This window comes from Cavia porcellus, unplaced genomic scaffold, assembly GCF_034190915.1.
Source record: "Cavia porcellus strain 051 isolate PalLab524CR breed Dunkin Hartley unplaced genomic scaffold, mCavPor4.1 scaffold_31, whole genome shotgun sequence".
Classification (NCBI taxonomy): domain Eukaryota; kingdom Metazoa; phylum Chordata; class Mammalia; order Rodentia; family Caviidae; genus Cavia; species Cavia porcellus.
In genome coordinates this window covers 12,119,787-12,144,098 of record NW_026947514.1, presented here as the reverse complement: position 1 = coordinate 12,144,098, position 24,312 = coordinate 12,119,787, and the positions used below count along the sequence as shown (strand labels likewise).

At 35.2% G+C, this 24,312-nt stretch overlaps 1 protein-coding gene and 1 long non-coding RNA gene across 3 annotated transcripts in view; both read right to left on the bottom strand.

Moving 5' to 3' along the window:
* Positions 1 to 12,000, bottom strand: part of Catsperb (cation channel sperm associated auxiliary subunit beta) — a 189,140-nt gene extending 177,140 nt beyond the window's left edge. The window contains exon 1 of the mRNA XM_063240997.1: positions 10,806 to 12,000. Coding sequence (XP_063097067.1) covers positions 10,806 to 10,884 — 79 coding nt within the window. The 5' untranslated portion in view covers positions 10,885 to 12,000. The remainder of the gene's footprint in view (positions 1 to 10,805) is intronic.
* A 2,301-nt stretch (positions 12,001 to 14,301) lies between these two features.
* The window catches only part of LOC134474129 (uncharacterized), a 33,422-nt gene continuing 23,411 nt past the window's right edge, over positions 14,302 to 24,312 (bottom strand). For both annotated transcript variants that reach the window (XR_010044755.1, XR_010044756.1), the window contains 2 exons: positions 22,287 to 22,475; positions 14,302 to 16,304 (listed from right to left, as the gene is read on the bottom strand). This is a non-coding gene — a long non-coding RNA (uncharacterized LOC134474129). The remainder of the gene's footprint in view (positions 16,305 to 22,286; positions 22,476 to 24,312) is intronic.

Genomic DNA, 24,312 nt, shown 5'->3' with positions numbered 1-24,312 from the left:
GGAAAAGCTGACAGGCTTGGATCAGCACAGACCCAAGTACGAAAAAGAGAAGAGACCTCAATTATAAAATAAAAATTACCCTTTGACTATTTCATGGACTTAATACTTTAATATAGCAATTACAATGCCAAAGCTGTGTTTTGAAATTTTAAGTGTTTAAAAAATGGTTTGAATGGTAACCAAAAATATCTTGGGGCCCACCCAAATATTCAACTAAGGACATAGGAAGAAGTAAAGGACTAGATTTAAATAGACAGTGAGGCCGCGTGTGGTGCAACTTATCTGTACTTTAGCAGCTGGGTCTTGAGCTTGAGGACAGCATGAGCTACACAGCAAGTTGCAAGTGAGTCTGGACTACTCAAAAGAATAAATGAATGAATGAATAGAAGATAAAAATAAATTTGCTTTATAATTGCATATTGTTCATTTATCCTGCTGATACATTATTATGATTTTAATGCTATTCTTGAAATTCTATACATAAATATATCTGCGCAAGTATCACAAATTTGTCTTAAACTATACTTGGGAGTAGTAATATTAACAGATTTCAAATGCTTTCAACTCACACATTTATCTGTTTTGACTGTCCTTGACAGTGTCACCAGACTTATTTTTTAAAGCTGCAATTGATTCTATAGTCCAAATCACTTCTGTGTTTAAAAATCTTCCCTGATAACTCATATCTGATGAATAAAGTTCTTATACAAAAAGCAGATAAGCAGAAGGAAACTACTTCCTTTGAATAACATATGTTGAGCCGCTACTGGGTTTACCGGTCATGTTATGACATTCTCACAATACTTTTTGCTCTCTGTACCACTGTCCCCTTTTAAAGAAGAGGAAACCAAGAGTTAGGTTGCTTGAGTTCAAAGGTCACATATGGCAAGTTACAGCAGCAAGTCAGGTCAGAAGCAACACTCTTTTTTCTTTTCTATCTTTTTTTTTTAATTTAAAGAGAAAAACAAAACTAAACGAAGCAAAACAGTAAAAGGCTAGAAGTAATACAGAATTTCAAGAGAAAAAAATATACAGTAAGAATTCACCAGTTAATAGATCACACATTGTCATCTTAGAAACAGTTGTCCAGCTTACAAAATTAAAGCATACAAAGTGGAGATTAATACAGTGAGATTGCAGTAAGTTCTGTTCAATGATCCAAGAAAAACTCAGCAATATAGTTCTCTATCCTACACATTTAAATTTACTTGCAGTTATATCCTTTAGATCACTTTCCTTCCTCTCTTTTTTACGCTAACAATCACACATTTTAGTTTCCATTACTCTCACAGTTTTTATAACTTTTTCTTTGAAGAGGAAAAGAAAAAAGATTTAAAAAAAGCCAAAAAACCAAAAAACAAAACAAGACGGACCAAAGAAAAACTCAATGTGACAAAGCAAACCAGAGTCAGTTAGATCAGGAGGATGGACATAGTATATTAAAAAAAAAAAAAAAAAAGAATTACTAGGTGATCAACAATGGTTACCATTCTGCCTCTTGTTATTCTAAAAAGAGTAGCCTATATCAGCTGGTATAAAAGAATTGAACAAAACTGTACATAAGACCAATAAAACCCACATTGGAGAGCTTACAGGATTCCAAAGAAGATAATAGTTAAACAATAACGGGCATCATACAATATCTGGTTGCCTTCCAAATGGTTACCTATACCCTCAAACTTGATACTATTAAGCAAAACAGAATATAATAAAATCAGTCAGAACAAGATGTGGAGAACAATACAGGGGTTCAAATTAGGTTAATAGGGAAACAAAAAAGTTACTATAATCTATCGCACTATTTTAAATTTAGTTTTCCATTAGTTAAAAGATACTAAGAAATAAATTAATTTAAAAAAAAGGGAAAGAAAAAAAGGGGGGGGGAGATTGAGATAAAAAAAGAACATATCAATAGAACAACACAGGTCAGAACCAAAAAATTTAAGCATCATTGTGTTTCACCCCCCAGATAGCTTGACATTAATAGTAGTTACCAAAGTGACTCTTTCCTTGAAATATTTGAGTCTAACTTCATATACTATAGCATCAAACTTATCAAGACAGTGTGAAACCATTCAAGAGAATGAAATTATTGCAGGGTATTTAGAACCAGCTAGCAGAAACCGAACATCAATTTCTATATTATCTCTTTGTCTATAAAAAATTTGCTTATACTACTGCATACATTAAGATATAATAAGATACAACATGTTAGAACCAATGGAAACAAATGAACAACACCTTGATGGGGCTTCAAAACAGGATGATATTAAATCAGTGCTAGCTATTACGCTCTTATTTTCTTCAAAATAGTTATTTGTAGTATCACAGACAATAAAATAAAACAACCCAAATTAAAACCATTCCAATTAATGAGTGAAAACATTATATGGCTTCAAACCAGTGTGACTGGGAATCATGATTACCACGTACTTTCATGTATTCTTATCGTTTCTTACACTAGGGAAACTATTCGGTATTTATACATGTGAGTTTGATTTACTTCACTTATGAGTGTGGTCTTGAGCTGCGTCCATTTATTTATAAATGTCTCAATGTGATCATTCTTTATAGCTGAGTAGTATTCCATTGTATAAAAATACCACAACTTTTTTATCCATTCCTCAGTTGATGGACACTTAGGTTGTTTCCAAGATCTGGCTATTACAAATTGTGCTGCTATAAACATGGGTGCACATATATCACTGTGGTATGATGCTTTCAGTTCTTCTGGGAATATGCCTAGAAGTGGAATAGCTGGGTCAAATGGTGCTTCCAGTCCTAGCTTTCTGAGAAATCTCCAGACTGACCTCCACAATGGTTGCACCACCTCTACACTCTCACCAACAGTGCAGGAGAGTTCCTTTTCCCCCACAGCCTCTCCAGCATTTGTTGTTGGTGGTTTTCTTGATCTTGGCCATTCTTTCAGGAGTGAGATGAAATCCAGTGTGATTTTAATGTGCATTTCTCTAATGACTAGTGATGCTGAACATTTTTTCATATATTTATTTGCCCTTTGTATTTCTTCATCTGAAAATTGTTTATTCATCTCCAATGCCCATTTTTGATGGGGTCTTTGAATTTTGGGGCTCTGATTTTTTTAATTCTTTGTATGTTTTAGACAGAAGTCCTTTGTCTGAGGGGCAGTTCACTAGGATTTTTTCCCAGTTTGTGGGTTTTCTTTTCACTATGTTAGAGATTTCTTTCAATGTGCAGAAACTTTTTAATAAGATGTGATCCCAGTTATTGACCCTGGGAAGTATTTCCCATGCGGTTTGAGTCTTATTCATGAATTCTCTACCTACCGCTATGTCTTTAAGGTTTTTACCCAATTTGTCTTCCAATAGATTTAGTGTTTCTGTTTTAATATTCAGATCTTTGATCCATTTAGATTTTATTTTAGTATATGGTGACAGGCATGGGTCTAATTTTAGTTTTTGGTATATGGAGAGCCAGTTTTTCCAACACCATTTATTAAAGAGACTGTCATTCTTCCAGTGAACCTGTTTGGCCCCTTTATCAAAGATAAGGTGGTTGAGTGTGTTTGTAGTTGTGGTTGTATCTTCTAATTTATTCCATTGGTCTTCAGCTCTGTTTTGATTCCAGTACCATGTTGATTTTACTACAGTTACTTTGTAGTGTAACTTCAAGTCAGGGATTGTGATGCCTCCTGCCTTGCCTTTGCTGCTTAGAATTGTCCTTGCTATTCTAGGTCTCTTCTCACTCCAGATGAATTTTAGGATTGATTTCTCGAGATCTATGAGGTATGTTGATGGTATTTTTATTGGGATTGCATTGAATCTGTATAACAGTTTTGGGAGAATGGCCATTTTCACGATATTTATTCTTCCTATCCATGAGCAAGGGATGTCTTTCCATTTTCTGAGATCATCTTCAATTTCATTTTTCAGTGTATTATAATTTTCCCTGTATAGGTCTTTCACTTCTTTCGTAAGAGTAATTGCTAAATATTTCATTTTCTTGGTTGCTACTGTGAAGGATGTGGCTTCTCTTATTTCTCTCTCTGTGATTTTGTTGTTAGTGTATAAGAATGCTATTGATTTTTGAGTATTGATTTTGTATCCAGCCACACTGATGAATTTATTTATTATATCTAGGAGTCTTTCAATGGAGTTGTGGGGGTCTTCTATGTAGAGTATCATATCATCTGCAAATAGTGATAATTTAACTTCTTCTTTTCCTATCTTTATGCCTTTTATTTCTCTTTCATGTCTAATTGCTCTGGCTAGTATTTCCAGTACTATATTAAATAGGAGCAGTGACAGGGGACATCCTTGTCTTGTGCCTGATTTTAAAGTAAAGGCCTTCAATTTTTGGCCATTTAGTATGATACTGGCTGTTGGTTTGTCATAGATGGCCTTTATTATGTTGAGGTAAAGACCATCTACTCCAATTTTCTGCAAGGTTCTTATCATAAATGAATGTTGTACTTTATCAAAAGCTTTTTCTGCATCTATAGAAATGATCATGTGATTCTTATTTTTGACTCTATTGATATGGTGGATTACATTTATTGATTTACGTATATTGAACCATCCCTGCATACCTGGGATGAATCCCACTTGGTCATGGTGTATAATCTTCTTGATGACTTGCTGCATCCTATTTGCTAATATTTTATTGAGGATCTTTGTATCTGTGTTCATTAGGGAGATTGATCTGTAGTTCTCTTTTTCAGTTGGGTCTTTCTCAGGTTTTGGTACTAGAGTAATATTTGCTTCCAGGAATGACTTAGGAAGGATTGCTTCCCTTTCAATTTTATTGAAGAGTTTGAGGAGTGTCAGCATTAGGTCCTCTTTGTATTTCTTGTAGAATTCTGCAGTGAATCCATCTGGGCCTGGGCTCTTCTTTGTAGGTAATGACTTAATTACCTTTTCAATTTCATTAATAGAAACTGGGTTATTCAGCAGCTTTACATCCTCTTGACCTAGCTTTGGTACTTCGTATGCTTCTAGAAATCTGTCTATTTCTTCTGTGTTATCAAACCTTTGAGAGTAGAGGTTTGTGATATAGGTGTTGATGATCTTCTGTATTTCTATTGGGTCTGTAGTGATTTCACCTTTTTTATTCCTTATTGCATGAATTTGAGCTTTTTCTTCCCTTTTTAAAATAAGGTTGGCTAGGGGCTTATCAATTTTATGTATTCTTTCAAAGAACCAACTCTTTGATTCGTTGATTCTTTGGATTGTTTTCTTAGTATCTATTGCATTGATTTCTGCTCTGATTTTTATAATTTCCTCTCTTCTTTTGGCTTTGTGCTTGACTTGCTCTTCTTTTTCTAGATGTTTGAGGTGTGGCATCAAGGTATTTACTTGTACTTGTTCTGTTTTCCTGATGTGGGAACTCAGTGCAATAAATTTCCCTCTGAGGACAGCTTTCATTGCATCCCACAGATTCCGGTAAGTTGTATTTGTGTTTTTATTTGTTTGTAGATATTGTTTAATTTCTTCTTTAATTTCCTCTATGACCCACTGATTACTCAAGAGTGTGTTATTCAGTTTCCATGTGTTTGTGGGATTTTTGCAGTATCTTTTATCATTAATTACTAATTTCATAGCGCTGTGATCTGATAACATGCAGGGGATGATTTCAACTCTTTTGCATTTCTTTAAATATATTCTGTGAGTTAATATATGGTCTATTTAGAGAATGACCCACGAGAAGAATGTGTATTCTGTTGTTGTTGGGCAGAATACTCTGATTATGTCTATCAATTTCATTTGTTCACAGGTGTGATTCAGTGCTTTTATCTCTTTGCTGATTTTCTGTCTTGTTGATCTGTCCATTGGTGTCAATGGTGTGTTAAAATCTCCAGTTATAATTGTATTACTGCTAATTTGGTTTTTCATTTCTGATATTACTTGTTTTATATAACTGGGTGCTTTGGAATTTGGTGTATATTTAAGATAGTCATCTCTTCCTCTTGAAGTTTTCCTGTAACCAGTATGTAGTGACCTGCTTTATCTCTTCTGATTATTATTGGTTTGAGGGTCACATTGTCTGCAAATAGAATAGCTACTCATGCTTTTTTTTTTTGGGTTCCTGTTGCATGAAGTATTGTTTTTCATCCTTTGACTTTCAGTCTGTGAGTATCCTTTTGGGTTAGATGGGTTTCTTGTAGACAGCATATGGTTGGATTTTGTTTCTTGATCCATTCCGCCAGTCTATTCCTTTTAATTAGTGCATTGAGACCCTTTATGTTAATGGTTATAACTGTTATATATTGGTTTATTGGTGACATGTTATATTTCTGCTGTTGCATCTTTATCTTTCTGTTCTATTTAATTGTCTGCTTTGTTAAGTGGTTTTTTCTTAAGTGTATCTAGACTGTCTTTCAGCATTCTGTGCAGGATTGGTTTGGTGATCATGAATTTCTTCAGCTGTTCTTTGTCGTGGAAGTATCTTATTTCTCCATCGATTTTGAAGGACCGTTTTTCAGGGTACATCAGTCTAGGTTGGAAATCATTTTCCTTTAGGGTCTGAAATACTTCACTCCATGCTCTTCTTGCCTTATGAAGTCTGCTGTGATTCTGATAGGTTTTCCTTTATAGGTGATCTGTCTTTTCTCTCTGACAGCTTTTAATATTCTATTCTTTTGTTTGATTTCTGGAATTGTGACTATTATATGTCTGGGTGTAGTTTTATTTTGGTTATGGCTATTTGGAGTTCTATATGCCTCATTGATCGTGATATCAGTTTCCAATTTCATGTTTGGGAAGTTTTCAGCAATTACTTCTCTAAATATCCTCTTGACAGCCTTTGTATTGTCTCCTTCTTTTTCATTTATCCCTATCAACCTTATGTTGTTTTTCTTTGCATCATATTGCAGGTGTTGAATTGTTATTTCTTGATTTCTTGTTATTTTTAAAAGATCTTTCCTTTCCTGTTCACTGGCTGCAATCTTGTCTTTGAGGTCCGAAGTTCTATCATTCAGGCGGTTTTTACAACTTTCAATGGGGTTTTTGATTTCCTGTATATCTCTTTGCATGTGTTTTATATATTCTGTTTGTTTCTTATATTGTTCATCCAGAGATTCTTTTTGTTTAGTTCCTCCAATTTTTTAGCTGTGTCTTCTTTAGATATGTTCAGCATCTCCTTCATTTCTTTTATTATTTCTTCTTTTACCTGATAGATTATTTCTAGTTTGAATTCCTTTAAAGCTTCCCAGAGTTGCTTCTTTATTTTGGTTACTATTGTTTCAGGTATTTCAGGTATATGGCATGTATTTTCTTCTATGTACATGGCTCCTAGGCTTTCTTGAGATGGGTTGGATGTTTGAGATTGCATTTTGGTCTTTCGTTTTGTCATTTTCCTATATTACTGTGTTTCAAGTGTTGTTCCAGAGTTTCCCCTGGTTGTGTTGTAAATTGACTCTTATGTCCTGGGCTCTTGGGACTCCTCTGGTAGTAGCTCCCTCCTTGGGCAGTGGAGCCCCTGGATTAAAAGAGGCTTGCCAGGCTCCTCTCAGGTAGACCTAAAGCCTCCTCAGTTTGCACAGTTTACCCTTCTGGTAGCAAAGCTCCCCTGAGGGATAGAAGGCCACCTGTTGTGGTCCAGGCAATCCCAAATCCTGTTAAGTCCAGTATAGTGTGGCTGCAAGCCCAGTGGGCTCCAACCCCGTAGAGCAAGCATCTCATAATCTCCCAGGGATTGGATGTTTTGTAACAATCCAGCTCTTTGGATGGCAAAACTCCCCAGGCTTATAGAAGGTTCCTTTATGGCCTAAGTAGGCCTCAAACCTCCTCAGCAGGACTGCTCCTTCCTCCAGGCAGTGGCAGTATTGCTGGTGCTCTCCAGATCATAAGAAGGTCGCAGGCGAAGTCAGGGCAGGTTTTAGCAGCTCGGCCCAGCTCCCTCCTTCCACCCAGCCGCTGTGGTGTGCTCCTTGGCCAGAGGAGGCAGGGTGCGGACTTGAGTCCCCTCCGCTGGGCTGGGCCCTCTCCTTCTGGCAGGTAGCGGTGGTAGTGTGGTCTCAGGGCGGGTGGGAGAGGCGGCAGGCAGGCCTGGACCGGAGTCCAACACTCTTTTTTCTAATGGTCTTTTTCTCTTTTGCCAAACAATCTTTCAATAGTGAAGCTCCTTTTTAAAACTATCGTGCACAGAATCTATATTCCAATCCTCCTAAAATGCCCATGGAGTTTTCTCTACTGCTCTTCTCCGCCTCAAATTTTAACTCATTTTAAGATGTAGCTCAAATCAAAACTCTTTTTAACACTGGTCTGAGACTGATTGGTTGGTTCCCTGCATTTTGGTATCATTTTATGAATTATCACATCATATCAGCAAAGCCTTTGAGCTTGGGAGTTAAAGGAGGAAGGAAAAACCATAAGAAATATTGTGGCAACAGACAGAAGGACTTTCCAGTTTCTATACTTTTGGATACATGGATCTTTTTGTGTAGAAATTCTCAGATTATAGAGTTCACTAGATTCTGTTTTAGACAATGAGATGAAAAAACATTCATGAGCCTCTAAGGAAAGACGTGTTGGAGAAGTTACATTTTTAAAGGTATGACTACTTTAACATAAAGGGAAAATATACAAGTATAACTGCGAAAGGAATGTCTGCTCTGAAATAGTAAGCAAAATACTCTAAGCCAGATATAAACAAACAGTGCTATTTTAAAAACGCATTTATTATTCATGGACAAACAAGTGCAGCAATGAAGTTGAAGACAGAAGCAGGAAAATACCTCCCATCCTTCTTCATCAATTCATTTTACATAATGTACGGTATTTTTTATTTTTTAAATTTTTTTATTGGTACCAGGGATCGAGCTCACCACTACCTACTTGCAAGGCAAGCACTTATGCCACTGAGCTAAATCCCCAGCCCTGAATGTATGGTATTTTAAGGAATAAAAACATGCCACTCCCTAAATAAACCTCTTTAGCATATCAATTATTTGAGGGTAAAAGCAACTGAAAAACAGCATGTACATAGATGTTGGAGCCCTGCTGTCCACTACCTATAAGCAGAACATAAATTTCCCACAAAGAATGCGCCCTACCTATATGTTTCCTATCACCAGAGTTGAAGAGCTGAGATAGAGATGAGTCTGTTCAAACACACTTAATAAAATAAGCCTTATCTTTCATTAATTTCATATATTTTTTTTCTGGCAACTTTTGCACTAAAACCCCAATCCAAATTCATTTTTCCTTGTGTGTGTGTGTGTGTGTGTGTGTTAGTTCCACAATTTATTGCTATGTTGAAATGGTGTGTAAATCCCTATGTCTAATCACTTTTAAAAGTCTTTCATCCCTTTCTCTGAAGCCCACCATGCTACACAAAAATATTAATCATATTTTCTACTATTTACCTGTCTATTGTTCAACTCATAAGCCCCAACCACAGAATCTAACAGAGTAGAGGAAAATTCTTCCCTCCCTGAGCCTGCCACTTAATGTAAACTAGAGTAACATTGTGTCCAGATGTCCCCCAAAGCCTCACATGCTCATAGGTTTTCAGAGGTGGCTAGAGTGTGTAAGCGTGTCTGACTACTAAATCAGTCCACTAATTGATTTGGCACTGCAGTAATCCCAGCAGGGTGGGTAGGATAAAGGGGGCAGAAAGACATGTTAAATTCTCTTGTTGACTTCTGCCACCATGAATGGTTGTCCCTCTGCCATGTGCTGCCCTGCTTTGGAGCTAGCTGATTGTGGACTAAAATCTCTACAAACTGTGAGCAAAATAAACCTTTCCCCATAACTCTAGGTGTCAGATATTTTATCTTAGAGAAAAGTAGCTAAGAAGTATGGTATGTTACTGTCCTGCCAGTAATCTTAAATAACTTCCCAATGCTGACAGAATGAAACTGAAACTCCTTAGTCTGGCACTCTAAGGAATGTCAAATACTTGGATAGTATGCACCAGCTTCCCATATTTCCAGAATATTTTATTTGTATCTTTCATCGTTGTCCGACTGAACTGTTTACTTATCCCTTTACACAGTCTGTGATCTCCTCCTTCCATAGTGCTCACCATGCACCCTGACGTTGTCTTGTAGAATACTCTTCTGAATATGTGCATATGCAGATATTACTCATTTAGGGACCTAATGGATTGTTCTCTTTTGTTCAAAGTCTTCCTTAACAATGCCCTTCTACACAGCTGGAAGGAACCACTCCCTTCTCTGAAATCTCTGATGTCTGTGACTTTCTCCTGCTCGAATAGATTCACCTATATGTCATATATTCTCTAAAAGAATGTAGGAATTAAGCCAGGGTCATCCCAGAACTTATGTAACTCAGCATCACATCTGTGAACAGAAGATGTCTGAATCCTTTCCAGAATGCTGCAGAATCTAAAAAATATACACAAATGGGCATGGATTTGTTTTGCTCCATTATAATGTTTTTTTATGCCATAAAAGTGCTTTTGACTAATCCAATCTGTATATTACTTTCAGGAAGTTCTCCTCAGTTTTGATCTTCTACCTTGATAGTTCAATTTACCATTCATACTACCTAAAGCCACTCATGGATGAGAGAATTTTAAAATGTCTATCTTCAAATAATTAAAGTTTTGCAAATATAAAATCCTCTTTAAATGTTAAATATTCTGTGTCTTACAAGTGATCAAATACTACAGCAAGAGATAAATATTTTGTCTTTTGAATATACAACTTAGAAACAATATTTTCAAATGATATTATTAGAAACTTGTACGTCAGATATGGTAAAGATAACATACCAAAGGGAAAAGATTTTAACTATAAATAAAAGAGGGATATAAATGAGAACTCCTAAGTAGGAAACAGGAAATAATAACCAGATGCTTACCATTATTGTGTACTATTCCTGAAGAAAATTCCAACATGTTCAAAAGTAAAATTATTACATATACAATGGGTGATTCCATCTGTTGGAATAAGAATTATTTAATTACTTTTAACATATTTTTGATATAAACAACTATGAAGTTGTAAAGAAATCATCTCTTCAAGTTAAAAAATACTTCCCACTCTATGTAACGAAAGTAGGCAGCAGGCTGTAGATATACTCCGTAGTGGAGTGCTTGTCCAGCATGTGCAAGCCCTGTGCTTAATTCCCAGCACTGAAAGGGAAAAAACGCAGACAACACAAGAGTTGACTAAGCTCTAAACTTATTCCCTAATTAGTATTGAGGATATTTGTAAATATAATTATGGAAAATTAGAAAAAGTACATGGCTTAAATTTTTCTTCAATGTAGATAATTATGAGAGAAGTGAAACCAATTTTACAAGCCACATAAATCAGAACCTGAATTGATAAAGACTTTAACTATGGTACAGTTATTAATTTAATATTTTGACTACATTGGCTTCGGAAAGGCAATCCACATTATTGGACATCTTTGCTGAGTATATTAAGAATACTTTTTATATAGGGCTTTTCTTAGGGTTGTGTTTGCAGCAAACTTGAAGAATGAGATAAAGCAGCCCTGGAAAATAGCAAGCTTGTTTCCATGATGAATCTGCTAATGTCAGTGGTCCTCCCCTATAACGTACTTCACTATATATGTAAGCATATATCATAGACTGATCTATTTGTCCATCTTCCAAGTTCATATGTTGAAATCTTAAGCCCTAGTATGTCAGAATATGATCATATTTGGAGACAGAGTATTTAAAAAGATGGCCATGTTAAAATGAAGTCACTAGGAAAGGCTCTAATCCAAAATGACTGGAATCTTAATGAGAAGAAATTTGAACATACTCTAACACCAAAAAAAAAAAAAAAAACCCCAAAAAAAAACCAGGGTAAGGACACAAAAAGATGGCCATTTAGGCAAATGAGAGGGATGGAATAGACCCTTCCTTCACGGCCCGTAGAAGAAACCAACCCTGTTAACACTGGGATCTCAGGCTGCTAGCCCATAGAAATGTGAAAAATAAATTCCTATTATTTAAGTTGTCCAGTTGTATGATACTTTGCTTTTTATTGTAGCCTGAGAAAACTAATACATTATCTATGATAGATCTCACTTCTATGGGAGTTGGGGGTGAGGTGGGGCCTGAAGCGAGTTTATGCTGACTCTCTGGCTACTGCTTTTGCTTTAATGAAGTCCTTTAGAGTCTTGTGTCATTTTCCAGCAGGCAAGAAAGCCAGCACAGACTAATTTTTCAGCTGTAAGTAGGGTGAAATTGCAGACTCTGTGTAGTTCTTGACAACTGCTGAATAAATTAAACTTAACTGGTGTTTGTTTTTCCTCCCTCAAAGTTGGCTTACTTGATTAAATATATTTAATTGATGAGACAAAGCTCAAACACTTGATTTTTAAATTGATCATCCATATCATATTGTCAAGGAAGAATTTCTTTTTCATTATATTTTTCAGTCATCTAAGAATGCACCTTGCTATCATGAGGTAAAAAGAAACAGCAAAATTAGAGAAGGAGGGAGAGGGGGAGGAAAGGGAAAGGGAATTTTAAAAAAAGAAGAAGAAACGAGCTGTGGTGTGTAAATGTAACCACTCCCCAAGATGTCTGTAAACAGCATGAACTGCAAACATGTACTAAACAAAATTAAAAACAAAAGGTAAGAAGAAACAAATGGAATAATAATATCACTATGGTACTAATCTCAATTACTTCTGGACATTAAATGGAGACATTAGCACAGTTAAATTTTGCAAATATTGCCCTTAACAGAAAATTTTGTGTATTTCCCTAAACATTCAAATTAAATAACATAACATCATTATTGGAATCTGTCACTTTTTCTTCAGTTTGAATGAACCATTATTAATTTAGGAGTTGATCCAAATTTGTTTTCTCAAATAAATATATCTAATTTCTTTTGATTGGATTGTATCTTTGACTAAGCTTTCTTTCAAAGGATTTTAATGTTCCTGAAGGAAAAGAAAACTGAGAGTTAATTCAAGGGAAAATGAACAGAAGTGGCTTTGCTACTAGTTGTCTACCTCCTTATTACATTAGTGATTCAGCATATATTCTTTTAATTTAGAAATAGAATATGCTTGATATATAGACATTAAATACAAAGTTCTTTATAAGCTAATGATAGAGATGGACTCAGAACCAAGGTCTCTGGACATAATAAATCTAGTCACATATAAAGATGCCACAGAATAAAAAGATTAAAAACTAAAAATAAGAAGCATATGATTACAATTGATCTAGCACTAAAACTGCAGTGTTTGTCTACTATTATTCTGCTCCACACACATTAATTTCACTCTTCTGGTTTTTCTTCAGTATGATAGTTTTTCCCAGTTTGGCACTGCCTTTGTCAACAGTTATGTCACTGTTAGGGAAAAGGCAAATCTTAACCTTAGGTAAGTTCTATCTGTTGAACGGTTTTATTTTTAGTGAGTTGCTTCCATGAGTTTGCTTTCTAGTTAATAAACTGGATATAATAGCTACTTCACAGTGTTGTAAGAATTAAATGAAAAGACAAATTAATGAATAATATCTGACAGTTACTTTACCTAGAATAATTACTTGATAAACATTGCCTTTGAGTTCATATCTTAACCCTGCAGCTTCTTTGTCTTTATCACATTCCCTACATTTAGCTAGCAGTTGGCTATGGTCAGCTACCATCCCTATTTAGCTATTACTGGTTTTACATAGTCGTCTTCTGCCAGTCACATATCTGAGCATTTTTTCTTTTCTGGCACCAGATGAACACTAGAAAATGCCTTCCAAAAAGAACCAACTTCTTTTTTCATTGGATTCATTTGTAGTTTTTCCATTATCACAGGATAGTGTTTATACTGTAAATTCATGTTATAAAAGGCCCTTATTATCTTTTTTTGGTCTCCTGCTCAGGGAAGTTGATATAGCTTTGGCCCGAAGCAAGCAGTAAGTTTCAGCAACTGGCAGTTGTGGCAACTTCCTGACTAGACTGCCTCCCCAGACTATGTCAGAATAGAAATGTCTGAACAAGGCTGAGAGCCCCACAGAAATATGAAGCAGGTGATACTGATCTTCTTTTTCCCCAATTTCCTTTCACGTGTTTGTCTTCTCATTTACCCTGACATGATGTTTCTTCCCTTGTGAGGGTAAAAGATTTGCTTTTTCTCACTACCTCATGAAGTATACATACTTTGGTGTGAAGGAGCCCCAGGGTATCCTAGCAGTTTATAACATGGAATGAAAGATGAATAATGTGCTCCCCCAACACGCACACCAGGCTCTGGGCATCTAGTCAGAAGTGTGGGAGCAAAGAATGGAGTGGAGTGGGAGAAAAATGATTTTGAAATTTTTTAAAATATAATTTTGTCTTGACTTTAAAAACTTGAAAAATATAAACAAGAAAGTTAATCATACATAAATCAATAATTAGATAAAATCAGTGACAGTATGTTGAAATACTTTGAACCTGCTTTTTTGGATTTATATATTACATATAGGATTCTTCGATGTATAGCTTCCCATCATTCTTTTAGTCATTGTTACTATGGCTACTTTCTCATATCTAACGTGTTTTTTCAAAAGTTTTCACAATTATGTGCCTAAAATGACTATACAACTTACTCAACAGAAGACTTTCTGCTATTTCTAAAGTTTTCCTATTATGAACAATGTGACAGTAAATAATCTTGAACAAAAATATTTCCCCCCATTGATAAGTACTTCTTTAGGATAGGAACATGTTTGTGATTCATGATACACACAAATAAATTGCTTTCTAGTAAAATCTAGAATTGAAATTAGATATAATCTGTAAAGCTTTATATATAGGAAGTATCCCATTAACTGGCTATAGTGGCACAACTCCATAATCCTATTACTTTGGGAGGCTGAGGCAGGATGATCACAAATTTAAGACTGCTCTGAGGGTGTAGCTCAGGGTAATGGGCCTGGATTCAATTTCTGAGGCTGTATATATTCTTTTGAGTACAAACTAACTAATATGACAAAATTATAATATAGTAAATACATAAGCTAGTGATATAATCATCTATTGCTACTATCAAGTTTTACATACTCTACATAATTGTGTGTGCTATAAAGTTATATGACTGGCAGCACAGTAGCTTTGTTTACACCACTGTTATGGTTTAGATCTAAAATGCTGCCTAAAAGTCTCATTTTCAAAGATGGGGCTTTTGGTAGGTGATTGGAACCAAGGGCTGGCTAGAGTCATCCTCGTTTACTGTGGGCAGTGTGGCCTAGTCAGAGGACGTGGATCATGGTATGGTGACCTAAAAGAGTATATTCTTATGTTTGGCTCTGCTCCCTCTGCTTCCTGGCTGTCACAGGATGAGAAACTGTCTTCCACCACATCCAAACCATGCTGTTTCTGTCTTGGAGCCAGCCAACTATGAAATGAACACACTGAAACTCTGAGGCAAACAAACATTTTCTCCTCTAAGTTTGGATGTTAGATATTTTGTCCCAGTGGTGGGACAGTGACTAATACAATCACCGTTACTACAAACATGTGAGTAATGTGTTATATTATAACATGATAACAACTATGATGTCACCAGGCCTCAGGAATTGTTTCCATTATAATCTGATAGGATCACTATCATGTTTGTGGTTTGTTGTTGATCAAAATGTTATACAGCACCAGTCTGTCCCATATATTATTAGAAGATAGAAAGTGGGAATCAAAATGTCAGCAGGCAAAATGCTCTTCTAGCTGAAAAAACCACCCACAAAACAAAGAAACTATGACACAGCACAGCAACCTGAATTAAACATGTTAAAATAAGGATCTGCCTGGACTACTAAGTTCAAAACGACTCAGTGAAAAAAAGCAGGAACATGTAAAATGAGCATTGATTAAGCTCATGAAAAGGATGAAAAACACAAAGTAATCTTGGAAACAAAAGTTTCAATTTCAAGGTGCCCAAGGGAAAACACTTTGGACTACAAACACAATAAGGGTCATAGAGGAGAGGAATGAAAACCATTAAGAGAACAAAATGAAATAAAGAAAAAGATGACAGTATCAGAGAAAAAATAAATATAAATGAACAAAGAAACGTTTTCCTAGAGCAAAAGGAAGACAGAAAATGAAAAGGCCAGCAGAATGACAGCACAAAGTAAAAAGAGCTCTTACGTGGTCACACCTTGTGAAATTTCAGAATAAAGAGCTTCTTGGCACGGTGCCACGCAGGGACTAGGAGGCGTTGGCTGCGGGAGGCTCTGCGCGGGGCGGAGGCCAAGACAGGGTCGTGCGCGCGGGGCCGGTGGGCAGTGGACGCCAGGCAGTAGTAGTGGGCGCCCAGGGAAGAGCAAGCAAGCAAAAGGGCCTGTAGGAGCCGGCGTGGTGAGGTGCACACGTTCTCTTCCTGCACTGTGAGCTGTCTTCTCTGAAGCTATGTTTCCAGAGTACAAAAGGAAAAATAAAACTATTTTCTACCTAGATTTCATATGAAGTTTGATGAATATATGTTGCATTCTGTCTGCTCGGCAGTTCTCCACTGTTTGACAACTTCTATATCATTATTATTGATTTTTTTTTTTTTTTTTGAGACAGAGTCTCACTATGCAGGTCAGGCTGACCTTGAGTGCCCTTGAACTCTTGGTGATCATTCTGTCTCAACCTGCTGAATGCTGGCATTACAAGAATAAGCCACCACACTCTGCTTAAAATGTTATTCGTAAGTGAAATAAATCAGATACATGCGTAAAAAACTCATTGTTTCTCTGGTGTGAGAAACTAAGCATAAATAAGGACCAAAATGTATTATAGATATTGTGAAATATGAAGAAAATGGTCAAATGGGAAGGGTAAAGAAAGGAAGGGAAAGAAAAAAGAGAAAAGAAGGAAAAAATGAAAATAAAGTTTTTGTAAACAAAGTGGGGGAAGAGGGGTTGAAGGGAAGGTAGGGGAATGGGGGGAAAAAAAGAAAAATCAAGATACATCATGCACAGGTACAAACTCCTTATGATGAATATGATCCTTACATTCATCTAAAATGTTCCAATAAACTTAATTAAATAGAAATAAAAACTCAACCAATTTGGTATAGAGGGAATGTCCCTCAACATCATAGATGGCATCTATGACAAACCCATAACTAATATCATACGCAGTAGAGCTGAGATTTTTTTTCTAGGATTAGGAACAACACAAGGATGCTCATTCTTACTACTTCTATTCAACATTTACTAGACTTCCTACCTAGAGCGGTAAGACAAAAGAAAGAAATGAAAGGCATCTGAATTAGAAGGATCAATCAAAATTGTTAGTTACATGATCTTATATGTAGGAAACTAATTCCACTAAAAAATTTAATAAAATCACTTGAAGCAAAATTATTACATAAAAATCATTGTGTTAGTGTTTCTGTATTGTAACAATGAACTATCAAAAAAATTTAAGGAAACCTTCCCATTTATGAAAGCATGTAAAAATGTTTAGGAATACATTTAAACAAGGAGATAAGAGATTCATATACCAAAAACTGTACAATGTTGATGAAAGCAATAGAAGATACACTAAATGGAAACTTATTTTATATTGATAGATGAACTAATTTTGTTAATTCTGTTACAATGTCCATATTACCTAAAGTGACCTATAGATTTAATGTAATCTCCATCAAAATTCTACTGATGTTTTTCACAAAAATATAAAACAATCTTAAAAATATATATGGAAATACAAATGACTCCAAATAGCTAAAGCAATCTTCAACAAAAAGAACAAAGCTGGGGATTTAGCTCAGCGGCATAAGCACCTTCCTTGCAAGCAAGCAGGCGGTCGTGAGTCCGATCCCTGGTACCGGTAAAAAGAAAAAAAAAGTGTAAAAAAAAAAAAAAAAAGAACAAAGCTAGAAGTATCACTCTATTTGATTTCAAAATATAGTACAAAGCTATAGTAGTACTCAATACAGCATGATACTTGTATAAAAACATACACTTTGACCAGATGAATAGGATAGAGAGCCTAGAAATAGAGTGATACATTTATGTCAGTTTTATTTTGGACAAAGGCACCAAGAACAAATGAAATAGAAAAGACAGTCTCTTCAACGAATGGTGCAGAAAAAGCTGGAGCACTGTATATAGAAGAATGAAATTAGATCCTTGTCTGATCCTATATAATGGTAAAAATATTAACTCAAAATGACTAAAGATTTAAATATAAGACCTGCAACTGTAGAAAACAGGAAAATTTCTACAACACTGCTCCTGGCAAAGATTTCTTGGCTACATATCCAAAAGCATAGGCAACAGAAGCAAAATTAGACAGCTGGGGATTCCACCAACCTAAAAGACTTTTACATAGCAGAGAAAATAGTTCACAGAGTGAAATAGGAAATGTCAGCCCAGCCAACATCTTGGTTGCAACCTTGAGAGATTCCAAATAGAGAACCAGTTAATATTTTTGGACTCCTTCTGACCCATGGAAATTGTGAGATAAAAAATCTTTGCAGGCTGGATCTGGTGGTACATGCTTGTAAGTGCAGCGTTTGGGAGTCTGTGGCAGGATTGATGAATTTGAGGCCAGCCTAGGACACATAGTGAGTTCAAAACCACCCTGAACTATATAGTGATACTGTGTTTTACAAAGAAAAAGAAAATCTTTGTTGTTTTAAGCGACTAGGTGTGAGGTAATACGTTATTCATCAATAGGGAATTAGGGCAGATCACAATGCTTTATTGAACTTCATGGCCCTTTGTCCTTTCATGCATTTGGATCAACACACCAGAGAAAGGGATTTGTATACTTCAGTGATTGACTGGTCTGACAGCCAACCAGAAACTGGATTACATTACAATGGGTAGTCAGGAATAACTGTGAGATACAGGAGAATCCCCTTGGGCATAATTTAGTACCCCATGTCCTGTGATTGAAGTCAATGGAAAACTACAACTATTACCAAATATTCTATCTTTGTAACACACTATGGAGAATCCAGTTGTTTATGCTCATGGTTATGTGGTAGCTACCCAGCAATGTGAGAAACTATCAAGTATATATCACGAGCCTGGGAAAACAGCAAACAAAATTCAAGACTCAAAGTATGGTTTCTACTGAGTGTGTACAATTTTTATACCTTTACAAAGTAAAAAAATCTTACATCAAATCACTAAGTTAGCCTGCTCACTCTCTGCTGTACTGAAAACAATGTAGATTAGTAAAGAATAGGAATTCCATGGTTAGATTTCCTAGATTCTTATTCAGTGTTCTTTATTAACTGTGCTATAATTAAAAAGTCTCCTAAATGCTGCACTTACAGGCATGCACCCCCAGCTTGTTTCCCAAACTTCAGTTTCATCTGAAAAATGTCTACATTTACCTTACATAATGCATATGTGTGTGTTCATGTGTGTATACGAATATATATATATATATTCTCTTTCTCCTACTTAGATGGTAGCTTAGTACATACCCTGTTATATTCTATTGTTTTGAATCTAACAATATATCTTGGAGATCTTTCCTCACCATTTCTCCTTTCTTTTTTCTTTTTAATGATACTATAATATGTAGTACTAGCCACTCAGAAGTATATATTTACTTCATTTTCACTTTTACTACGACAATGATTATATTTTTATTTATGTATAATTCCATAGATATGTAAATGTAATTGTACAATAAACTTCAAGGGGTGAAATTGCCGGGCTAAAAGTATGCTTTTAAAATCTTGATAAATATCAAAGTAATTTAAAGACCAAGATAAAAGCTGATAGGAAACAGGGTGGCAGACCGTGGATGGGAAGGGAATCTGGTGACTGGGGGGGATGAGAGAGTGGGGAGGGATGGAGAAGTAAAACTGACTAAGCTGTGATATGTACATGGGCCAATTTTCCAAGATGAATGTAATTGTTGTTAGGTCTGAGAAGAGGAGGAAGAAGAGGGGAAAGGAAGGGGAAGGGAAAGAGGTCTGTGGAAGGAGTGGAGTGGACGGCCGTGAAAGGAGGGGGCGGCGGTGGCTGTAAAGATAAGAAATATAAAATATAAGTAACCTTTATTTCGGGAATGCGGGGAGAGACACCCCCCCCCCCCAGCCCCGGGGCGCAGCATCTCCACCTGGGGCGGCGGTCTCTCTCTGGAACACACTCTCTCTTTCTTCTTCTGTCGAACACATGGAGTGAGGCCCATAAGTAGCCTCTGTCTGGGGTGGACCCCAAGGGGCATTAGGGATGCACAGGTATTTCATTGGCACACGTTTGGCGCCAGGGACAGGTTCTTAGGGATGGGGGTATAGGGTTACAGGTAAATCTATAGGGGCGGGGGAGGCAGGAGCCCCCTAACTTGGCTGAGGCTTTTCCTGGTTAAAGTGTACGGTCTGGGCCAGCAACTCTTTCAATTGTTATATATCACAAACATATACTAATAAAAAAGAACCTAAGCATTTTTCAAAACAATAAAAAAGAAAAAAATGAACTGAAAAGAATTCTTCCTAATATCAAATTTCTCATTGCTCTTATACAAATGTACATTCCACTATCAATATGTGAGGTGCCAGTTTCCTCACATCAATACAAATCAAGTGCTATCATATTTTGATAAACTTTAAATTTATCATAATATATACTTCCTTTGTTCTAAACTAATTATCTGTTTTTGAGATGATTTCATCATGTTTGCTATGTTGCCCAGGTAGGCCTAGAACTCTTGTTTTTCCTGACTCAGCTTCCTGGGTAGCTGGGTCTATCTTCACAGGCCATCCACCCAGCCTTCCTCTGAACTGTTAGTGTATATAATTTGCTCATTTTCCCCCCTCTGGATTGTTGACCTTTTTATACTGATTTGCAAATGTTTTTATCTGTTAAGAAAATTTGCCCTTTGTTTCTGAGATGAATTACAAAAATTTCCTCCATCTGTCTTTTGCCTTTTTTATGGTGACATGATTTTTTTGTAGTGAAGTAAATGGATTTTCTTTTATTTTCTGGTAATTTATGGGTTTTTTTTAGTGTGACAGTTTTGATTCATCTGGAAATCATTTTGATATAATCTATGAAGTAGAAGTTCAGCTATTTTTTCAGATGTCTGCTCAGTTGTCCTAGCATCATTTACTGAATAACCTATTTTTTCTCTGCCTAAAAATAGAACATTTATTTAATTACTGTGTATATTTGGACCAATGTATTCATTTTATAGCTTTTTTCCTTTGAATTGTTGATCTACTCATATTCCACTAAACTCATTTTCATTATTGTACAATAAATTTTTAAGAATTAGCCTCTCAAGTTTCAAATAAACTAAAAAAATTAAGAAGAATATATGTTGCAATGACTTTGTATTTTCCTATCCAAATATGATAATTGCTTTTAAGTACTTTTTGTTCTCTTCATATTTTAAATTTTTCTTCATAATGATAGTGCATATTTCATGCAATGTCTATTCTTTTATCCTTTTAAAAGCTATAAAATGGGATTGTTTCTTGTATCACTTCTTTTAGCTGGTTGTTTGAAAGTGTGAAATTTGTATTTATTTTGTCTCCTTAAATTTATTATTTTACTACTTGGGCTTTCAATTAACTACTGCAATTTACACATTGGTTCAATATTCTTATTTTAAGATTAATACATGTTTATTTAAAATTATTTTAAATTTGCCAAATGAAAATTGTATATGTTTATGGTATATAACGTACTTTGAAATATGTAGACATTATGAAATGGCTACTGCAAACTAATTGACATATGCATTATTCTCACATACTTATCTATTGTGTGAGATGAAAACATTTAAAATTTTTAAATTCCTAGAATCAAATGATAACGAGAATTTTATATATCAGAATCTTTGGGACACAATGAAAGCATTTGCAACTTGGAACTTTATAACTGTGAATGTCTACATTAGAAAAATAGAGTAATCCTACATAAATAATCTAATGGTATAAATTAAAGTTTCGGGAAAACCAAGAACCAAGCAAACCAAAACCCAGCAGAAGAGAAAAAAATAAAAATTGGAGCAAAATTTAACGAAATAGGAACTAAAATAACAATACAAAGGATCAATGAATTAAAGAATTTGATCTTTGAAAAGATAAAACAAGACTGATAAACCCTTAGCCAAACTCACCAAAAGACAAATAAGGTCTAAGTTAATAAAATTAAAGATGAAAAAGCAAAATTATAACAGACCTGAAATCCAGAGAATCACAGTATTGGAAGCTATTTTGAAAATTGATATTCCAATAAGTTAGAGAATTTAGAAGTAAAATATTTAGAAACACAGGTCTTACCAAAACAGAGCAAATATATAAAAAGCTCAAAAATAAACAAAGATTAAAGTAATAAAAACTCGGCGGGACAGTTGGAAGAGGTTAAGTCCTGCAGGAAACTCAAGACCCAGGACAACAGCCCAGCACACAGACGCGCACACAGACCTTGACGGGTGACGTAATCAGCGAGACCAGTAATGTACTGTAAGCATCCGAAGGAGCAGCGAGGAGACAGCAGTTGGACTCTGCAGAACTCCTTTGACAGAAGACCAGTCCCAGGAAAGCAAAGCATGGGATGTGCGTGGAATGAGGACTCTTTTTTCCAGTGGTTAGAAAATTGTTCAAAACTTTCACCTGTTGATAGACACTTGGATTGATTCTATATCTCAGCGTTTGTGAGTAACATTGTAATGAATATGAAAGTACAAATATCTTTCTGACATACTTACTTCACGTCCTTTAGATATATACATGGAAGTGGGATCAATGGGCATATATATTTTTTTAATTTTGGAGGAAACTCTATACTGTGTTTCTTAATATGATACTAATTTACATTCCCACAAACAGTGTACAAGAGTTCCTTTTTCCTACATATTCACTAACATTCATTATCTTTTGTCTTTTTCCACACTCTGAGATTTTTTATAATAATTATTACCACACATTACTTGAACAATATGATGTGTTCTGACATGTTTTCATATATGCATATATCATAATTTGTTTATACTTATTGCCAGTTTTTACTGTTTCTTTCCCATCCTCATGGCCTCCTTCATCTTCTGTAAATTCTATCATCTATTTTCATGTTACTTTTTTTTTTGTATTCCACAAATGAGGGAAAACTTTCATACTTGTCTGACTTAGCTTATTTCACTCAACACAATGATTTTCAGGTCCATCCATTTCCTTGCAAATGACATTTCATTGAATACAACTCAATAATAATTCATTGAATATACATACACATTTATCCGTTCATCTATTGATGGATATCTAGGCTGATTCTGTAACTTGGTAATTGTGAGTAGTGTTGTCATAAAGATGGATGTGCAGCTATCTGTATCATATGCTGTCTTGGATTCCTTTAGCTATATACCCAGGAGTGAGATCTGATCATACAGTAGTTCTAGTTTAGTTTTTTTTTTTTAAAAGACTACCATACTGTTTTTCTTTTTTAAAAAAATTATTTAAAGAAAGACAAAACAAAACAGAAAATGGGTAGAAATATTACATACTTTCAAAGAAAAAAATAAACAGGAATAAATCACTAGTTGATGTTTACATATTGTCTTCTTACAAATAATTGTTCAAGATACAAAACTGGAACATATAAATGAGAATTCAAACAGGGAGACTGCAAATAGTTCTGTTCAACTATCTAACAAAAACTTAGTAATACGATTATCAATCTTATACACTTAAACACACACATTTATCTGTATCTTCATTTATGTTGAGATTAAACAAACCAAAGAAGACTAAAATCACTCTGAACAAAGAATAATAATATTGCTGGATTTCACATCATGACACTCCAGAATCAGCACTGGGTACTGTAGTGCTTTTTTTTCCTTCAAAGTATTTGTTCATTTTATCATATGTCATAAGATCAGTTCTTGTAAACTGTTTATAGGTTTTATGCAAGCATGAGTCTTAATATGTATTTATATCCTTTCTATATTAGAGGGAGAAACAGAACAAAGCAGGACAGAACAAAACATATGTATCTATATAGATACATAGAACTAAAAAGACATATAAAACTGCTGTACAAGGAGTTTTACCATGGTTACTGTGTTGTCTCTTGTTATCATCAATAGAACTGGCTATATCATCAGATAAAGTATAATTGAATATATCAGTACATAACAGTATTAATAGAAATACAACTTTGTAGATAGTGTAGAACTACAAAAACAGGTAGTAATCAAACCAGCATGGGTATCATAGTGAATCATTGTCATTTTCGGTATAGTTGTCTATACTCTCAGACTTGATACTATCAACCTTAACAGTTTTGAATAAAATCTGTTAATAACGAACAGCAATCAAACAAATCAGATTTAACTAAGATCAGTCATGATATAACAGTATAAGTTATATAGGGATCCAGATTAAGTTAAAAGGAAATTAAGACGATTACTGTGCTATATCCTGATATTTTTGGGATAGCTGTCTGTGCCCT